At 42.2% G+C, this 18,142-nt stretch overlaps 1 protein-coding gene across 2 annotated transcripts; it reads right to left on the minus strand.

Annotated features, from left to right (window-relative positions):
* Positions 1 to 6,968: 6,968 nt before the first annotated feature.
* On the minus strand, positions 6,969 to 17,841 carry LOC112069856 (bcl-2-like protein 15). Of its 2 annotated transcripts, XM_024137237.2 has the most exons (5): positions 17,551 to 17,841; positions 17,373 to 17,402; positions 17,137 to 17,252; positions 12,754 to 12,963; positions 6,969 to 8,271 (listed from the first exon to the last, which is right to left on the minus strand). In XM_024137237.2, exons 1-5 carry the CDS (start codon positions 17,678 to 17,680, stop codon positions 8,251 to 8,253), a joined length of 507 nt encoding a protein of 168 aa, XP_023993005.1. In that variant the 5' UTR covers positions 17,681 to 17,841; the 3' UTR covers positions 6,969 to 8,250. The 2 variants fall into 2 exon arrangements, with proteins under 2 accessions (XP_023993005.1, XP_023993006.1); XM_024137238.2 differs by lacking the exon at positions 17,373 to 17,402 and having other exon boundaries at positions 17,551 to 17,830.
* Between the last annotated feature and the right edge of the window lie 301 nt (positions 17,842 to 18,142).

An 18,142-nucleotide genomic window follows, 5' to 3' on the forward strand; every position in this document is an offset into this window, starting at 1 on the left:
ATGAAATAAAAAATGTAGACACTTGCTCCAAAATAACTTTACAGTCACACTCATAAAAAATGTGTATTATAGTTTCCCCTTCTTAATCACAGAAAAGACACATGTTCTCTAAATCCATGAATTTATTATTGCAAGGGTATATTTTGTAAAATATTCTAAAATTAATTAATTTTACTTTATTTGATATACAACATTGGTGAGGGAGCAACCAAGCTTTCTTACATTCAATTTCAGTAATATATGCAATCCCAGATGAATTTCCCTCTAGGAGATCTTGTTCTTGGAATTAAAAATAATGTATTATTACATTTGTTATCCAGCAGGGGGCAACCTTCTAACATAAATTGTGCATCTATCTTGACATGTTCTCCAAAACACATATGAGATTTAATTAATAAAGTCCTGAAGGTATTGCTTTGCATATAGAATTAAATTCTTTATAATATATTAGTAAGTTATATATTTCTAAGAACTTTCTATACAAGAAAGTACAGGTCAAAAGTTTTACAACACCTACTCATTCAAGGGTTTTTCTTTATTTTTCTACTATTTTCTAAATTGTAGAATAGTAGTGAAGATACCAAAACTACGAAATAACACATATGGAATCATTTAGTAACCAAAAAAGTGTTAAACAAATTAAAATATATTTTACATTTGAAATTCTTGAAATAAAACTGGCTCTCATGAGGACCGCCACAGGAAAGAAAGACCCAGAGTTACCTCTGCTGCAGAGGATAAGTTCATTAGAGTTACCAGCCTCAGAAATTACTGCTCAAATAAATGCTTCACAGAGTTCAAGTAACAGACACATCTCAACATCAACTGTTCAGAGGAGACTATGTGAATCAGTCCTTCGTGGTCAAATTGGTGCAAATAAATCACTACTAAAGGACACCAATAAGAAGAAGAGACTTGCTTTGGCAAAGAAACACGAGCAATGAACATGGTCTAGCAGGCTGCCACAGCAGCACCAGGTCAGGTCTAGCAGGCTGCCACAGCACCACCAGGTCAGGTCTAGCAGGCTGCCACAGCACCACCAGGTCAGGTCTAGCAGGCTGCCACACCACCACCAGGTCATGAATATGATGTGATTTGATGTCCACAACAGGCTGCCACAGCACCACCAGGCTGCCACAGCACCACCAGGCTGCCACAGCACCACCAGGCTGCCACAGCACCACCAGGCTGCCACAGCACCACCAGGCTGCCACAGCACCACCAGGTCATGAATATTTATTTATTTAATTTTTTATTTCACCTTTATTTAACCAGGTAGGCTAGTTGAGAACAAGTTCTCATTTGCAACTGCGACCTGGCCAAGAAAAAGCATAGCAATTCGACACATACAACAACACAGAGTTACACATGGAATAAACAAAACATACAGTCAATAATACAGTAGAACAAAGAAAACAAAAAGTCTATATACAGTGAGTGCAAATGAGGTAAGATAAGGGAGTTAAGGCAATAAATAGGCCATGGTGGCGAAGTAATTACAATATAGCAATTCAACTGGAATGGTAGATGTGCAAAAGATGAATCTGCAAGTAGAGATACTGGGGTGCAAAGGAGCAAGATAAATAAATAAATACAGTATGGGGATGAGGTAGATAGATGGGCTGTTTACAGATGGGCTATGTACAGGTGCAGTGATCTGTGAGCTGCTCTGACAGCTGGTGCTTAAAGCTAGTGAGGGAGATATGAGTCTCCAGCTTCAGTGATTTTTGCAGTTCGTTCCAGTCATTGGCAGCAGAGAACTGGAAGGAAAGGCGGCCAAAGGAAGAATTGGCTTTGGGGGTGACCAGTGAGATATACCTGCTGGAGCGTGTACTACAGGTGGGTGCTGCTATGGTGACCAGTGAGCTGGGATAAGGTATAAGAGACTTGTAGATGACCTGGAGCCAGTGGGTTAGGCGACGAGTATGAAGCGAGGGCCAACCAACGAGAGCGTACAGGTCGCAGTGGTGGGTAGTATATGGGGCTTTGGAGACAAAACGGATGGCACTGTGATTGACTGCATCCAATTTGTTGAGTAGAGTGTTGGAGGCTAATTTTGTAAATGACATCAACGAAGTCGAGGATCGGTAGGATGGTCAGTTTTACGAGGGTATGTTTGGCAGCATGAGTGAAGGATGCTTTGTTGCGAAATAGGAAGCCGATTCTAGATTTAATTTTGTATTGGAGATGCTTAATGTGAGTCTGGAAAAAGAGTTTACAGTCTAACCAGACACCTAGGTATTTATAGTTGTCCACATATTCTAAGTCAGAACCGTCCAGAGTAGTGATGCTGGACGGGCGGGCAGGTGCGGGCAGCGATCGGTTGAAGAGCATGCAATTAGTTTTACTTGCATTTAAGAGCAGTTGGAGGCCACGGAAGGAGAGTTGTCTGGCATTGAAGCTCGTCTGGAGGTTAGTTAACGCAGTGTCCAAAGAAGGGCCAGAGGTATACAGAATGCTGTCATCTGCGTAGAGGTGGATCAGAGAATCACCAGCAGCAAGAGCGACATCATTGATGTATACAGAGAAGAGAGTCAGCCCGAGAATTGAACCCTGTGGCACCCCCATAGAGACTGCCAGAGGTCCGGACAACAGGCCCTCCGATTTGACACACTGAACTCTATCAGAGAAGTAGTTGGTGAACCAGGCGAGTCAATCATTTGAGAAACCAAGGCTGTTGAGTCTGCCGATAAGAATGTGGTGATTGACAGAGTCGAAAGCCTTGGCCAGGTCGATGAATACGGCTGCACAGTATTGTTCTTATCGTTGTCGGTTATGATGTCGTTCAGGACCTTGAGCGTGGCTGAGGTGCACCCATGATCAGCTCTGAAACCAGATTGAATAGCTGAGAAGGTACGGTGGGATTCGAAATGATCGGTGATCTGTTTGTTAACTTGGCTTTCGAAGACCTTAGAAAGACAGGGTAGGATAGATATAGCTCTGTAGCAGTTTGGGTCTAGAGTGTCACCCTCTTTGAAGAGGGGGATGACCGCGGCAGCTTTCCAATCTTTGGGAATCTCAGACGATACGAAAGAGAGGTTGAACAGGCTAGTAATAGGGGTTGCAACAATTTCGGCACATAATTTTAGAAAGAGAGGATCCAGATTGTCTAGCCCGGCTGATTTGTAAGGGTCCAGATTTTGCCGCTCTTTCAGAACATCAGCTATCTGGATTTGGGTGAAGGAAAAATGGTGGGGGCTTGGGCGGGTTGCTGTGGAGGGTGCCGGGCAGTTGACCGGGGTAGGGGTAGCCAGGTGGAAAGCATGACCAGCCGTAGAGAAATGCTTATTGAAATTCTCAATTATAGTGGATTCATCGGTGGTAACAGTGTTTCCTAGCCTCAGAGCAGTGGGCAGCTGGGAGGAGGTGCTCTTATTCTCCATGGACTTTACAGTGTCCCAGAACTTTTTTGCGTTTGTACTACAGGATGCAAATTTCTGTTTGAAAAAGCTAGCCTTATCTTTCCTAACTGCCTGTGTATTTTGGTTCCTAACTTCCCTGAAAAGTTGCATATCATGGGGGCTATTCGATGCTAATGCAGAACGCCACAGGATGTTTTTGTGCTGGTCAAGGGCAGACAAGTCTGGAGTGAACCAAGGACTATATCTATTCCTAGTTTTTTTATTTATTGAATGAAGCATGCTTATTTAAGATGGTGAGGAAGGCACTTTTAAAGAATAACCAGGCATCCTCTACTGACGGGATGAGGTCAATGTCATTCCAGGATACCCCGGCCAGGTCGATTAGAAAGGCCTGCTCGCAGAAGTGTTTTAGGGAGCGTTTGTGTCACGCCTTGACCATAGAGAGCTGTTTATTCTCTATGTTGGTTGGGGCGTGATAGTGACTAGGGTGGGTCATCTAGGTGATTAATGATTTATGTTGGCCGGGTATGGTTCCCAATCAGAGACAGCTGTTTATCGTTGTCTCTGATTGGGGATCATATTTAGGCAGCCATTTCCTCATTGTGCTTTGTGGGATCTTGTCTACAGTTAGTTGCCTGTGTGCGCACCAGTAGCTTCATGTTTCGTTTGTGCTTTATTGTTTTGTTTGGTGAGTTTCAATTTATTAAAATATGTGGAACTCTACGTACGCTGCGCCTTGGTCTACTCATTATGACGAACGTGACAGTTTGACAGTGATGAGGGGTGGTCGTTTGATCACAGACCCATTACGGATGCAGGCAATGAGGCAGTGATCGCTGAGATCTTGATTGAAAACAGCAGAGGTGTATTTGGAGGGCGAGTTAGTTAGGATGATATCTGAGGGTGCCCGTGTTTACGGATTTGGGGTTGTACCTTGTAGGTTCATTGATAATTTGTGTGAGATTGAGGGCATCAAGCTTAGATTGTAGGATGGCCGGGGTGTTAAGCATGTCCCAGTTTAGGTCACCTAGTAGCACGAGCTCAGAAGATAGATGGGGGGCAATCAATTCACATATGGGGTTGAGGGCACAGCTGAGGGCAGAGGGTGGTCTATAGCAAGCGGCAACGGTGAGAGACTTGTTTCTGGAAAGGTGAATTTTCAGAAGTAGAAGCTCGAATTGTTTTGGTACATACCTGGTTAGTAAGACAGAACTCTGCAGGCTATCTTTGCAGTAGATTGCAACACCGCCCCCTTTGGCAGTTCTATCTTGGCGGAAAATGTTATAGTTAGGGATGGAGATTTCAGGGTTTTTGGTGGTTTTCCTAAGTCAGGATTCAGACACGGCTAAGACATCCGGGTTGGCAGAGTGTGCTAAAGCAGTGAGTAAAACAAACTTAGGGAGTAGGCCTCTAATGTTAACATGCATGAAACCAAGGCTTTTACGGTTACAGAAGTCAACAAATGAGAGCACCTGGGGAGTGGGAGTGGAGCTAGGCACTGCAGGACCTGGATTAACCTCTACATCACCAGAGGAACAGAGGAGAAGTAGGATAAGGGTACGGCTAAAKGCTAWACGAACTGGCCGTCTAGYACRTTCGGAACAGMGAGYAAAAGGAGCAGGTTTCTGGGCACGATAGCATAGATTCAAGGCATAGTGTACAGACAAAGGTAAGGTAGGATGTGAGTACATTGGAGGTAAACCTAGGCATTGAGTAAAGATGAGAGAGATATAGTCTCTAGAGACGTTTAAACCAGGTGATGTCATCGCATATGTAGGAGGTGGAACAACATGGTTGGTTAAGGCATATTGAGCAGGGCTAGAGGCTCTACAGTGAAATAAGACAGTAATCACTAACCAGGACAGTAATTGACGAGGCATATTGATATTAGAAAGAGGCATGCGTAGCCAAGTGATCATATGGGTCCAGTGAATGGTTGGGCTGGCTGGGGACACATTAGACCGGTGGAAATCTGTCCTTTGGTCTGATGAGTCCAAATTTGAGATTTTTGGTTCCAACCACTGTGTCTTTGTGAGACGCAGAGTAGGTGAACGGATGATCTCTGCACGTGTGGTTCCCATCATGAAGCATGGAGGAGATGTGATGGTGTGGTGGTGCTTTGCTGGTGACACTGTCTGTGATGTATTTAGAATTCAATGCACACTTAACTAGCACGGTTACAGAGCATTCTGCAGCGATACGCCATTCCATCTGGTTTGCGCTTAGTGGGACTATCATTTGTTATTCAACAGGACAATGACCCAGCACACCTCCAGGCTGTGTAAGAGCTATTTGACCAAGGAGAGTGATGGAGTGCTGCATCAGATGACCTGGCCTCCACAATAACCCAACCTCAACCCAATTGAGATGGTTTGGGATGAGTTGGACTGCAGAGTGAAGGAAAAGCAGCCAACAAGTGCTCAGCAGATGTAGGAACTCCTTCAAGACTGTTGGAAACGCATTCCAAGTGAAGCTGGTTGAGAGAATGCCAAGAGTGTGCAAAGCTGTCATTAAGGCAAAGGGTGGCTGCTTTGAAGAATCTCAAATATATTTTGGTTTGGTTACTACATTATTCCATGTGTTATTTCATAGTTATGTCTTCACTATTATATTACAATGTAGAAAATAGTAAAAATAAAGAAAAACCCTTGAATGAGTAGGTGTGTCCAAACTTTTGACTGGTACTGTATATATATATATATATATATTTCTTTATTGAAAAATGAAATCAATAATTCATCAACCAAACTGTGCAGCAGACATTTGATGAATAGTATGAGACATTGTTACAAAACACCAAAAAGTTCAATGACATTAAAAGATTGTCAAGCCAAGCATTTGATATTGGGTAGGGAGGAATGTATTTTCTGTTTGTCGAGATTGAGTCTATTTATTGGTGTGTTGAAAACACAGACCATGATATTGAAGCACCTGAAGTCGGTATGCTTTGTTTATTGGTTGTGGTGCATTGGCACAGAAACATGTTGGTGATACAATTATTATTTGTTTTGCATATATTTTATATAATTATAAATATGGCATCAAAATGTTGAAAATGTGATGTCCTCCTAGCTGATGATTGTCTGCAGCCGGCTCTGATCGTAGTGTAGGTCTAGTGAAACAGGCAGGGAGATTGAGTGCGACTGTGGTCAGAGAACCCTCAATCTTCTTGCTCTCAGCCCTGCGTGGCATCGACTGTGGTGGTCAGAGAACCCTCAATCTTCTTGCTCTCAGCCCTGCGTGGCATCGACTGTGGTCAGGGAAGCACGCTGAAGTGGAAAAGTTGATATCCACTTTTATAAAAACAGGGACGCTGCTGTTATTTGTGATCGTAAACATTCTTTAGAATAAATGATACGAGGGAGGAGGGTTTGAACATTTAAGACACCTTGAGTTGGAACAGCCCATCCAGTACATTTCAAACGGTGCTTAAAGGAATGTTGTTTGACTTCTTTTTAAAGAACTCATTGATTGAAATGTCTTTCATTGAATAGAACAAGCAGGCTGAGTCCTCCTACAGAATGAACCAAATGCAGAACAATGACAATATAAATAGTGTTCATTATCACACCAGAACACTGAGGCAAGGCCCTGAGACTTCACAACTAAGCTCCATGTTTTATTAAAACCAGAAAGACAGAATTACACACAACTAGGCACAATTGAAAAAAAAGTTACAATAAAACCTCATCTACTTTCTAATTCCCTTTGGTCCATTTACACATGGTGGTGCTGTGCATCTTTAATAAAGGAGAAGTGACTGTAAATGGTATGAGTCAGAGTTGACATTGAAACAATACTGACTTTGACCAGAAGCACTTGTCACTGCTGGAGCTCCCCTCTACAAGCTCTGATGAAGTCTACAAAACTATAAACTCACAGTTGGTTAACACTAATTTGTTTTCTTAATTCATATCATATTTAAGACTTTTTCCTTTTACTCAAATCAAGATGAGCTATCACCAGCAACACACACATTTAACAAACTCATTATTTGACTTGTTGAGCATGTTTAACAAGCACTGAGTGAGGATAAGAGCATGTTAGAAAACACGGTCAAACAAGTCAAAGCATTTCAGGTTACATCAAGGGATGCATGACTCGGTGACGGTTCACTTTCAAGTATTTAACATCACAGCTTCGGTGATTACATGGACTTTTATTGGGAGTCATTTTATTAGGTCAAAGTTGATTCTCACATTAAATGAAAGATGGTCCATCGGCTTAAAAATGAAAGCTTGTTGTGATTATCTGGTAACCTGCTTCTATTGTTTAGGAAAAGGCTTCAAAAGTACAAAACATTGCAACTGATTGTTTTTCTACAGAAATATATTGCTTGTTTTGACAATGTGATGTAGATGTAGAAAATGCCATGGATTGCAATACGTCATGATTCCAATATGCAACGTTACTTCAGATGCCCATTGTGAGGACGGTCAAAAAGTCAGTGGAGACGTCACATTCTGCTGATAGTGGGACACAGTCTCTTCCTCGAAGAACCAACTCAGGGGAAGTGAAGAGGGAGTACAACTGGCAAGTTCAAATGGCCATGACAGGAACGGAAGAAAGATGGAAGAAAGAAAGAAAGAAGAAATAAAGAAAGAGGGAAGAAATAAAGAAAATAAAAAAAAGGGAAGGAGGGAGGGAGAGAAAGTAAGAAAGAGGGAAGACTTAACACATATACAGACTTGAGGAGTTAAGACCTCTTCCTCATTAAGACCTCTCCCTCATTAAGACCTCTCCCTCATTAAGACCTCTCCCTCATTAAGACCTCTTCCTCATTAAGACCTCTTCCTCATTAAGACCTCTTCCTCATTAAGACCTCTTCCTCATTAAGACCTCTTCCTCATTGTACAAAAATTATGTGGATGTCATCTTCTCCATGTTTTTATACCATAGTAACTTGATCCTGAAAAACAACCAACAAAACAAAAGCATAATACATGAGTCATTAAGGGACTGAAACAGACTTCATGGGTACTCAGAGAAGTACAGAGTAGACAGAGAAGGTATACAGAGAAGGAACTGAATTCATGGCAGACTGTTTCTCTGCCAAAACAGGTATAACCTCATGCCAGGTATGATACAGGTTTACTGAGTCACCACAGCCTTGCAATCAGTATAAATCTGTTTAATAGAGCAAAGTCATCACAGCTTCTGAATAGCAGGCAATAAAATAACGTTTCTTTAGCTGGGTTATAAACACGACAAGGTGAAATCTTAACACTGAGACAATATTCTGTTTATGTCGATGACCTTCACAATGGTGACAGTCAGCTACATGTTGGGAGCTGGCCACATCTTGCTACCTCTTTAACACCAGTACAATAACAGCAGCAGATTTAAACAGCTACAGACAGTATCTATGAACAGAAACAAAACAGGAGTGCTGCTGAGAGCCAAAATGTGAGAGTAAATCTCTGAAGTGGTTCTGTGGAACAGGCCTTGTTTAAACTGCTTCAGAGTTAAGGACAGCTTAGTGAACCTTACTGAGCATCACATTTCTAAGGAAGTTAAGCGATGAAGTCTCAGCCTGTCTGACGTAAATCGCTTAGGTCCTTTAGAAATGCATAGTATTTCCACTGGCAGGAAAATAGAGTAAATTGAAGCAGGTAGTCAGTAACTAAGTCTAATACACCTGTCTGACTGACATATTCAGACCCCTTCCCTTTCAAATTCTGTTACATTACAGCCTTATTTTAATACATTTTAGAATATGTGATTTCCTCAATCTACAAACAATACCCCATAATGACAAAGTGAACAGTTATTTTTAGAAAATGCATTAAAAATAAAAAACTGAAACACTTAATTTAACTATTCAGACCCTTTGCTATGACAATCGAAATTGAGCTCAGGTGCATCCTATTTCCATTGATCAACCTAGAGATGTTTCTTCAACTTGATTGGAGTCCACCTGTGGTAAATTTAATTGATTGGACATGATTTGGAAAGGCACACACCTGTCTATATAAGGTCGCACAGTTGACAGTGCATGTCAGAGCAAAAACCAAGCCATGAGGTCGAAGGAATTGTCCGTAGAGCTCCGAGACAGGATTGTGTCGAGGCACAGATCTGGGGAAGGGTACCAAAAAATGTCTGCAGGATTGAAGATCCAAGAACACAGTGGCCTCGATCATTCTTAAATGGAAGAAGTTTGGAACCACCAAGACTCTTCCTAGAACTGGCCAGCAATCGGCAGAGAAGGGCCTTGGTCAGGCGGGGTAACCAAGAACCCGATGGTCACTGACAGAGCTCGAGAGTTCCTCTGTGGAGATGGGAGAACATTCCAGAAAGACAACCATCTCTACAGCACTCCACCAATCAGGCCTTTATAATAGCGGCCAGACGGAAACCACTCCTCAGTAAAAGGCACATGACAGCCCGCTTGGAGTTTGCCAAAAGGCACCTAAAGGACTTTCAGACCATGAGAAACAAGATTATCTGGTCTGATGAAACCAAGATTGAACTCTTTCGCCTGAATGCCAAGAATGTCATGCCAGGAAACCTGGTACCATTCCTATGCTGAAGTATGGTGGTGGCAGCATCATGCTTTGGGGATGTTTTTCAGCAGCAGAGACTGGGAGACTAGTTAGGATTGAGGGTAAAATGAACAGAGCATTGTACAGCGAGATCCTTGATGAAAACCTCCTCCAGAGCACTCAGAACCTCAGACTGGGGCGAAGGTTCACCTTCCAACAGGACAACGACCCTAGACAACGCAGGAGCCAAGACAACGCAGGAGTGGCTTCGGAAAAAGACTGTCCTTGAGTGGCCCTGCCAGATATCAGACTTGAACCTGATCGAGCATCCCTGTAGAAACCTGAAAACGGCTGTGCAGCAACACTGCCCATACAACCTGAGAGCTTGAGAGGATCTGCAGAGAAGAATGGGAGAAACTCCCCAAATACAGGTGTGCCAACATTCTGACGTCATACCCAAGAAGGCACGAGGCTATAATTGCTGCCAAAGGTGCTTCAACAAAGTACTGAATAAAGGGTCTGAATTAGGGATGCACGATATATCGGTGAACATATTGGAATCGGCTATATCCGGAATCGGGCATATCGATGTCTAGTTTAACGCCCCGATGTGCTAAACCGATGTCAAAGCTGACTTGCATACCTATATAACATAGGTACATGATGTAATAACAGCACGTAAAATTTTGCACAACACAGCATTCCTAAACTAGCCCACAATGTCTGCTGTGTGGATCGAGCAGTCATTTGAAAGAGTAACACAATTTCAGCGAGACCACTCAAAAGGGAAAATCGATTAAAGCCAAGATAATGGAATTCATTGCCCTTGACAATCAACCGTTCTCTGTCGTGGGTGATGTTGGCTTTCGCCGACTGGTCGAGCACCGGTACAGACTACCAAGTGCGCTATTTTTCAGATGTTGCCCTACCAGAGTTACACAGTAATACTGTCACTGCTATCAGCTTCACGACATACATACTATGGAACACCGTTTGGGTCTTTTTGTGTCAAAAAAGATACAGCAGCACTGTCGAAGCTGTACAAAAAAATCTGCAAAGATGCAAACACCGGCCACGAACGATGCGTTTACAATACCACGTTGGTAATAAAGCATTATTTGTTCAACCGCAACTTCTGGGGTAGCTAGCTTTATCTCGGTACCTAGCTAGCACCAATACAACCAGCCTGAAAACAATGACTAGTAGAAACTGCAGTCATTTTCATTATTCTTAGGAATGATTTAGGAATCCTTGTGAGTAAGTATTAGCTAGGTTTCCACTTGTTCGCCTATTGACATTCAGTTCATGAAAATAAATAGCTAGTCAGCAACTTAACCCTGTTGCCCAAAGCTAACGTTATAAGCAGCCAGCTAGCTTCATCTGGCTCGTGAGGCTCGACCGCACCGGGTTATGTGTTGTGAAGCTAGCCACAATAAGGATTAGGCACAAGTGGAATTTGCAGTTAGCCTTCAAAATAAAAGTATGTCATTGACAGAAAATGCAAATGAATACAAATAGTAGAATTAAGCCATAGTTTTATTTTGAAGGCTAACCGCAAAGTCCGCTATTGTGGCTAATCCTTATTGTGGCTAGCTTCACATAGATGGGTCCGACCACCATTAATCAAATAAGAACTGTCTTATAAATTAGGGTTATTTTAGATGACACCTAGCTATGTAGTTAGCTAGCTAACTATAGCTACTGAAACAGATGTGTTATTTGACATGTATCTTTTTTGACACACAAAGACCAAAACAGCGTTCAATAGAAATCCTGGCTGAGAATGAAATGACTGAACAACGAAACAGCACATCAAGTAAATGAAAGAAATAGGTTTTGATGATGTTTTACTGGTAAATGGGGACATACGTAAATGCCAACAAAATAACATTTTGGTCAGTGTGGTGTGTAACCTTTATTTAACTAGGCAAGTCAGTTAACAACAAATTCTTAATTACAATGACAACACGGACGATGCTGGGCCAATTGTGCGCCGCACTATGGGACACCCAATCACGGCCGGATGTGATACAGCCTGGATTCAAACCAGGGACTGTAGTGACGCCTCTTGCACTGAGATGCAGTGCCTTAGACCGCTGCGTCCATGTGTGTGTGTTAACTATTTAACTGTACTAGAATGCTTAAAAGGTCTCTAAAATTGTAAATATCGGTTATCGTTATGCAAGGAAAATAACAGATATCGTATTGGCCAAAAATGTCATATCGGTGCATCACTAGTCTGAATACTTATGTAAATGTGATCAGTTTTTTCTTTTTAATAAATTTGCTAAAGAATTTAAAAAAAAGTTTTTGCTTTGTCATTACTGAGGGGGAAAAAATAATTTAATACATTTTAGAATAAGGCTGTAACGTAGCAAAATGTGGAAAAAGTCAAGGTCTGAATACTTTCTGAATGCACTGTATCAGAGATAGTACTGTTACTGGTACTAGCACCATCACMACTGAGTACAGGAAATATTGTCATGTGTACTAGAAACGGTACCATTACTGCTGTTACACCCAGCAGGGCGGGTGGGTTGAGAACCACCATCAATACCACTGGGACTACCACTGGTAGCAGTGGTGCTATACCAGTGCTATTACTGTAATGTTAGAGTAGTCCATTTGTCTTCAAGACAAAGTAAACACACAAGCGTGTCTTGATGAAAGTGTAAGCAACTAGTGTACGCAAAAAGCTAAGCTAAGTTAAAAACAGATGACTTTTCTCCATGCAAATAGCTGCTCACTGTCATCTTGTGACTAAGCGTTTCCTGTACCATCTGCAATGATGCTTTGTAAATGTCAGTAAGGCCCAGGCAGCATTGCAATATCCCCACCGCGTCATAAAATACATGCCTGAACATGTCCTGGGGGTTTACATAAATCATGGGTATTTATTTGGTACTCACCCATCCTCCCTGCTGGTTGATCCAGCCTGCCAGCCGGGTGTTAATGAAGGCAGTCATACAAGACTGGATGGTGGCTCTAAGGTCAGGACAGGTCTTCTTAACGTACAGACCCAGGGCCATGGAGGCCCTCAGCAGCTGCATCTCAGGGGCCACCTCTGCTCCCTGGGCCGCACACAGGCTGTCCACGCTACGTGCAAACTCCTCCACCGCCTGGGGAGAGAGGGGGAGGGGGGAAGGGGGAGGACAGGCTGTTACAATCCAACTCCAGGGCGTCGTCCTTTTCACAATGATTCCGTAAAAGCATGAATCTCCAGTTGGGATTCTGCCCTTTATGATAGTTCAGCCCCAGAGATACAAACATTCTGAGGAAGTATTACACTATTCTCATATCCTGTTCTAACTGGCCCTTTTATTGAGTCAAACATGTTGCATAGTGCTTGGTGGGTTGTTTATTTATATATTTTTTACATTTAATTTACTTTTAGGCCAGAGAAAATTGATTCACTGTTAAGGATCCCCCCCCCCCCCAGAAAAGTGAGGCTTAAAAAAAACTAAAATACTTCAGTGGATAAGGTATAACTGTACTTTACCACATTGTCCTAGGCTATATGGACATGAAAAAAATAAGATAAGACTCAAGGAGGAGCGGACAGTGCATTATAAACAAAGAGCTGCATATATTGGCCCAAAAAGAACAGATTTTTTTTTCTCGGGGTGTGGAGAAAATTGAGGCGGGGCAACCGTTAAACGGTAATTCAACTTTGTCCGGCCTGACCAAAGAACCTAACCACACACTTCTAAGTTCCATGTCATAGGAAATGAAGCAACCATTTTAGACACCAATGCACTGTACATGTATGATTCAATTGTGCCTTTACACAATTTCAAAACTACTACCAAAGAATTTAATGTAGCCTACGTTAGTACGTTTGGAAGTCTCAAATGTTCGGCAAACTGGAGAAGTTCCTTATGTACACTGAACAAACATATAAATGCAACAAAAGTGTTGGTCCCATGTTTCATTATCTGAAATAAAAGATCCCAGAAATGTTCTATATGCACAAAAAGCTTAATTCTCTAAAATGTTGAGCAAAAATGTGTTTACATTTCTGTTAGTGAACACTTCTCCTTTGCCAAAATAATCCATCCACCTGACAGGTGTGGCATATCAAGAAGCTGATTAAACAGCATGATCATTTTTTCATTTTATTTAACTAAGAAAGTAAGTTATGGACAAATTCTTATTTATAATGACGGCCTCCCCCGGCCAAACCCAGACGACGCTGGGCCAATTGTGCGCCGCCCTATGGGACTCTCAATCACGGCTGGATGTGATACAGCCTGGATTTGAAACAGGGACTGTAGTGACGCCTCTTGCACTGAGATGCAGTGCCTTAGACCGCTGCGCCCATAGAGATCCCCATCATTACACAGGTACACCTTGTGCTGGGGATGATAAAAGGACACTAAAATGTACAGTTGTCACAACACAATGCCACAGTTGAGGGAGCGTGCAATTAGCATGCTAACTGCAGGAATGTCCACCAGAGCTGTTGCCTGAGAACCGAATCTTAATTTCTCTAACATAAGCCACCTCCAACATTGTTTTGGAGAATTTTTGTTGCAGTATGTCCAACCGGCCTCAATCGCAGACCACGTGTAACTAACTACTCCAGGCAAAGACCTCCACATCCAGCTTCTTCACCTGCGGGTGAGACCAGCCACCCAGACAGCTGATGAAACTGTGGGTTTGCACAACCAGAGAATTTCTGCACAAACTGTCAGAAACCGTCTCAGGGAAGCTCATCTGCGTGCTCGTCGTCCTCACCAGGGTCTTAACCTGACTGCAGTCCGGTGTCGTAACCAACTTCAGTGGGCAAATGCTCACCTTCAATGGCACGCTGGAGAAGTGTGCTCTTCAGAGATTAATCCTGGTTTCAACTGTACCAGGCAGATGGCAGACAGTGTATGGCGTTGTGTTGGCGTGCAGTTTGCTGATGTCAACGTTGTGCACCGTATGGACAGGAATAAGCTAAGAACAACAAACACAATTGCACTTTATCAATGGCAATTTGAATGCACAGAGATACCATGATGAGATCCTGAGGTCCATTGTCGTGCCTTTCATCTGCCACCATCAACTCATGTTTCAGCATGATAATGCACAGCCCCATGTCACAAGGATCTGTACACAATTCCTGGAAGCTGAAAATGGCCCAGTTCTTCCATGGCCTGCACACTCACCAGACATGTCACCCATTGAGCATGTTTGAGATGCTCTGGATCGATGTGTACAACAGCTTATTCCAGTTCCTACCAATATCCAGCAACTTCGCACAGCCATTGAAGAGGAGTGGGACAACATTCCACAGGCCACAATCAACAGCCTGATCAACTCTATGTGAAGGAGATGTGTAGCACTGCATGAGGCAAATGGTGGTCACACCAGATACTGACTGGTTTTCTGATCCACGCCCCTATTTTTTTAAAAAGGTATCTGTGACCAACAGATGCATATCTGTATTGCCAGTCATGTGAAATCCATAGATTAGGGTTTAATTTATTATTATTTATTTCAATTGACTGATTTCCTTATATGAACTGTAACTCAGTAAAATCTGTTGTAATATTTTTGTTCAGAGCAAAAGATCTCTAAAGTGTAACACAAACAGTAACATTGCTCCACTAGGTTGGACTACTGCTGTAGTCTGTTACTCAGTTGGGAGTGTACAGAGTTAAATGTAGGGCAGCAGTGAGTCAACAACAAACTAGAGTTCTCCCTTCCTAGTTGCCATGCAGGACTTGTAAAACACCTGCATTATGTCTGAGGAACAGACTACTTCAGGTAAACAATCATTCTAAATTGAAACACTTCCTGGTTCAGAATGTTCCATCTGAGTGCTCTACCATCATGTGACAATGAAACCTATCTAACCCCACATTAATCACACACTTCAATAGGTACCACTATTTCACAACACCTGCAGCACCAACACTATACACATGTCTGTCTAACTATTTAACTAAGCCAATGGTTGTAGTGCAGGTTGTATGTAGGCCCCAAACAGGAATATTGTGGGGTTTGACATGGCATTATTGTGTGTGTGTGTGTGTGTCATATTATACAACGGGTGGGTCTAATCCTGAATCCTGATTGGTTAAAAGCGCACTCCAGCCAGTGTATACGGCTAAATCTATGACCTTAAAATGCTTATTTACTCTGTTCCATCTGACTGTGCAATCCACTGTCTCATCAACACAGGCAGGGAAGTTAGTAACTTGATCTCCACTATAAAAAGCATCTAGACATTATCTCCAATTTCTTTTAGACTAACATTTCGTTTGCAACAGCGGAGATTTGTATAAACCTTGCTGTCTGTCTCCGATATCTGCAACATTGTTTCAATATTCAAAGTCCATCTCCAACTGTCCCATAGTAATAAATGTGTAACGTTAGGTGTTGGGACGAGAGAGCCAGGCATCGTTTCTCAGCCAGTCGAAATCCTGAATCAGCTGGCATGATTTTTATGGATATATACAAAGAAATATCAATTGAAAAAATGTCAAACGAAACGCAGCTAGTTTGCTCTCTTTCCAGCTTCAGCTTGAAGTTATTGTGTTAGCTGTGTTGTTGGCTAGCTCCTCTGAACAACATTGTCTTAACGAGAGAGCACATGTTCTATGCCAGGCGAAAACGTGCCTCGTTAGCTCATTGTTATGGATGTATCCAAATAAATGTCACTAGAGAACAGTTTAAACAAATGCAGCTACTGTTGTTATTCTGTCTGCACTGTTTGACGTGACTGTAAATTAGCCCTAGTTGGCTAGCTAGCAAGCAAGGGATACGAACATTGCCAGCAGTATGGCAATGGAACATTTAGAACGAACGACTGGGTCGCGTCCATACATACAGAACAAAGACAATGACTGGGTCGCGTCCATACATACAGAACAAAGACAATAGACTGGCGTCGCGTCCATACATACAGAACAAAGACAATGACTGGGTCGCGTCCATACATACAGAACAAAGACAATGACTGGGTCGCGTCCATACATACAGAACAGAGACAATGACTGGGTCGCGTTTCTGGCAACCGAACCAATAGAACGAACGACCAGCCGGTTTAGGTAGCAACCCTAGATTTGTTTCGGGGCTAAATCTTGTGGAAAGATGAAATAGTATGAATACAATAATCAAAATAACTTTAATGAAAATATGTCAATCATTATTTGAATATGTTGGTACCCCGTAGTATAAAAGTGATAATGCCATCGAAGCCGGTGTTTGGAGGATATATTAGCACGGTTCGCAGGCCCTAGACGAACAACACCAGTGTCAATGTATCCTCCTAACACGGCCTCATTGAACAGTATGCTTACCTTGTCTGCAACTGCTTGTTGGAGTTTTCTGATATGAGGCTGGATAAACTTAACATCAAAATCATCTCCAAGTTCCCTCAGTTTATCAGCTATTACAACTGGGTCAAACCCGTCATCTGCAAAACACGTCAGGTGATCTGTATGTCATTCATTATCTGGGATCAGTTTACCATCCCCCAAATCCTAACTTTACTGTATGATTAGGGTAGAAAACAGTGGCAGGTATTCAATCTTACTCTCTCCAGTCTTACTGACGAACTTCGGTTCTGGAGGGGATCCAACCCAACGGAGCATTGAAAAACAAATTCCGATTCAAAATAAGAAAACCCTAGCCTCCTGTTGAGTAGTCTGTGTTTCAATTTAATCAACATGATATGCCTAAAGAAATGACAGTTCTCATTGTGCAATTATTACCATCTCCAGGTCCATCAGACTCGATTCTTTCGCACACCTTCACCGTCCGATTCCATGTTTGGTTATGCTCCTCTTCAAAAAAGCAACTAATAATATTAAATGTCTGTTGTTCTATATCTCTAGGAGACATAGTTAAACACCTTCAACAGCGTCCGTGAAACGGAAGACAGATAATTTATGTCGACAGTTCCTCAATCGTGACTAGACGAGTAAATGCGGCACGCCTAGATCTCACCAACCGGAGATATGAGCTTGCTGAAGATTGCAGCCGACTAACTGATCTACAAATCACCTTCCAACATAAATAACTACTCATTATTATTTATATATCAGTCAGTCACAATTTACCCATGATACATTACGGTTTTGATCTTCTTTGATGAGCAAACTAACTGATCTACAAATCATCTTCCATCATAAATAACTACTCATTATTATCTGTAGATCAGTCAGTCACAATTTACCCATGATACATTACGGTTTTGATCTTCTTTGATGAGGTTTAACGGCGGTTGGCATCCAATACATGTTGCATTACCGCCCCCTATTACACTGGAGTATAACTCCCTTATACTTTGCTTTAAAAAAAAGA

Source organism: Salvelinus sp. IW2-2015, unplaced genomic scaffold, assembly GCF_002910315.2.
Source record: "Salvelinus sp. IW2-2015 unplaced genomic scaffold, ASM291031v2 Un_scaffold1135, whole genome shotgun sequence".
Taxonomy (NCBI): domain Eukaryota; kingdom Metazoa; phylum Chordata; class Actinopteri; order Salmoniformes; family Salmonidae; genus Salvelinus; species Salvelinus sp. IW2-2015.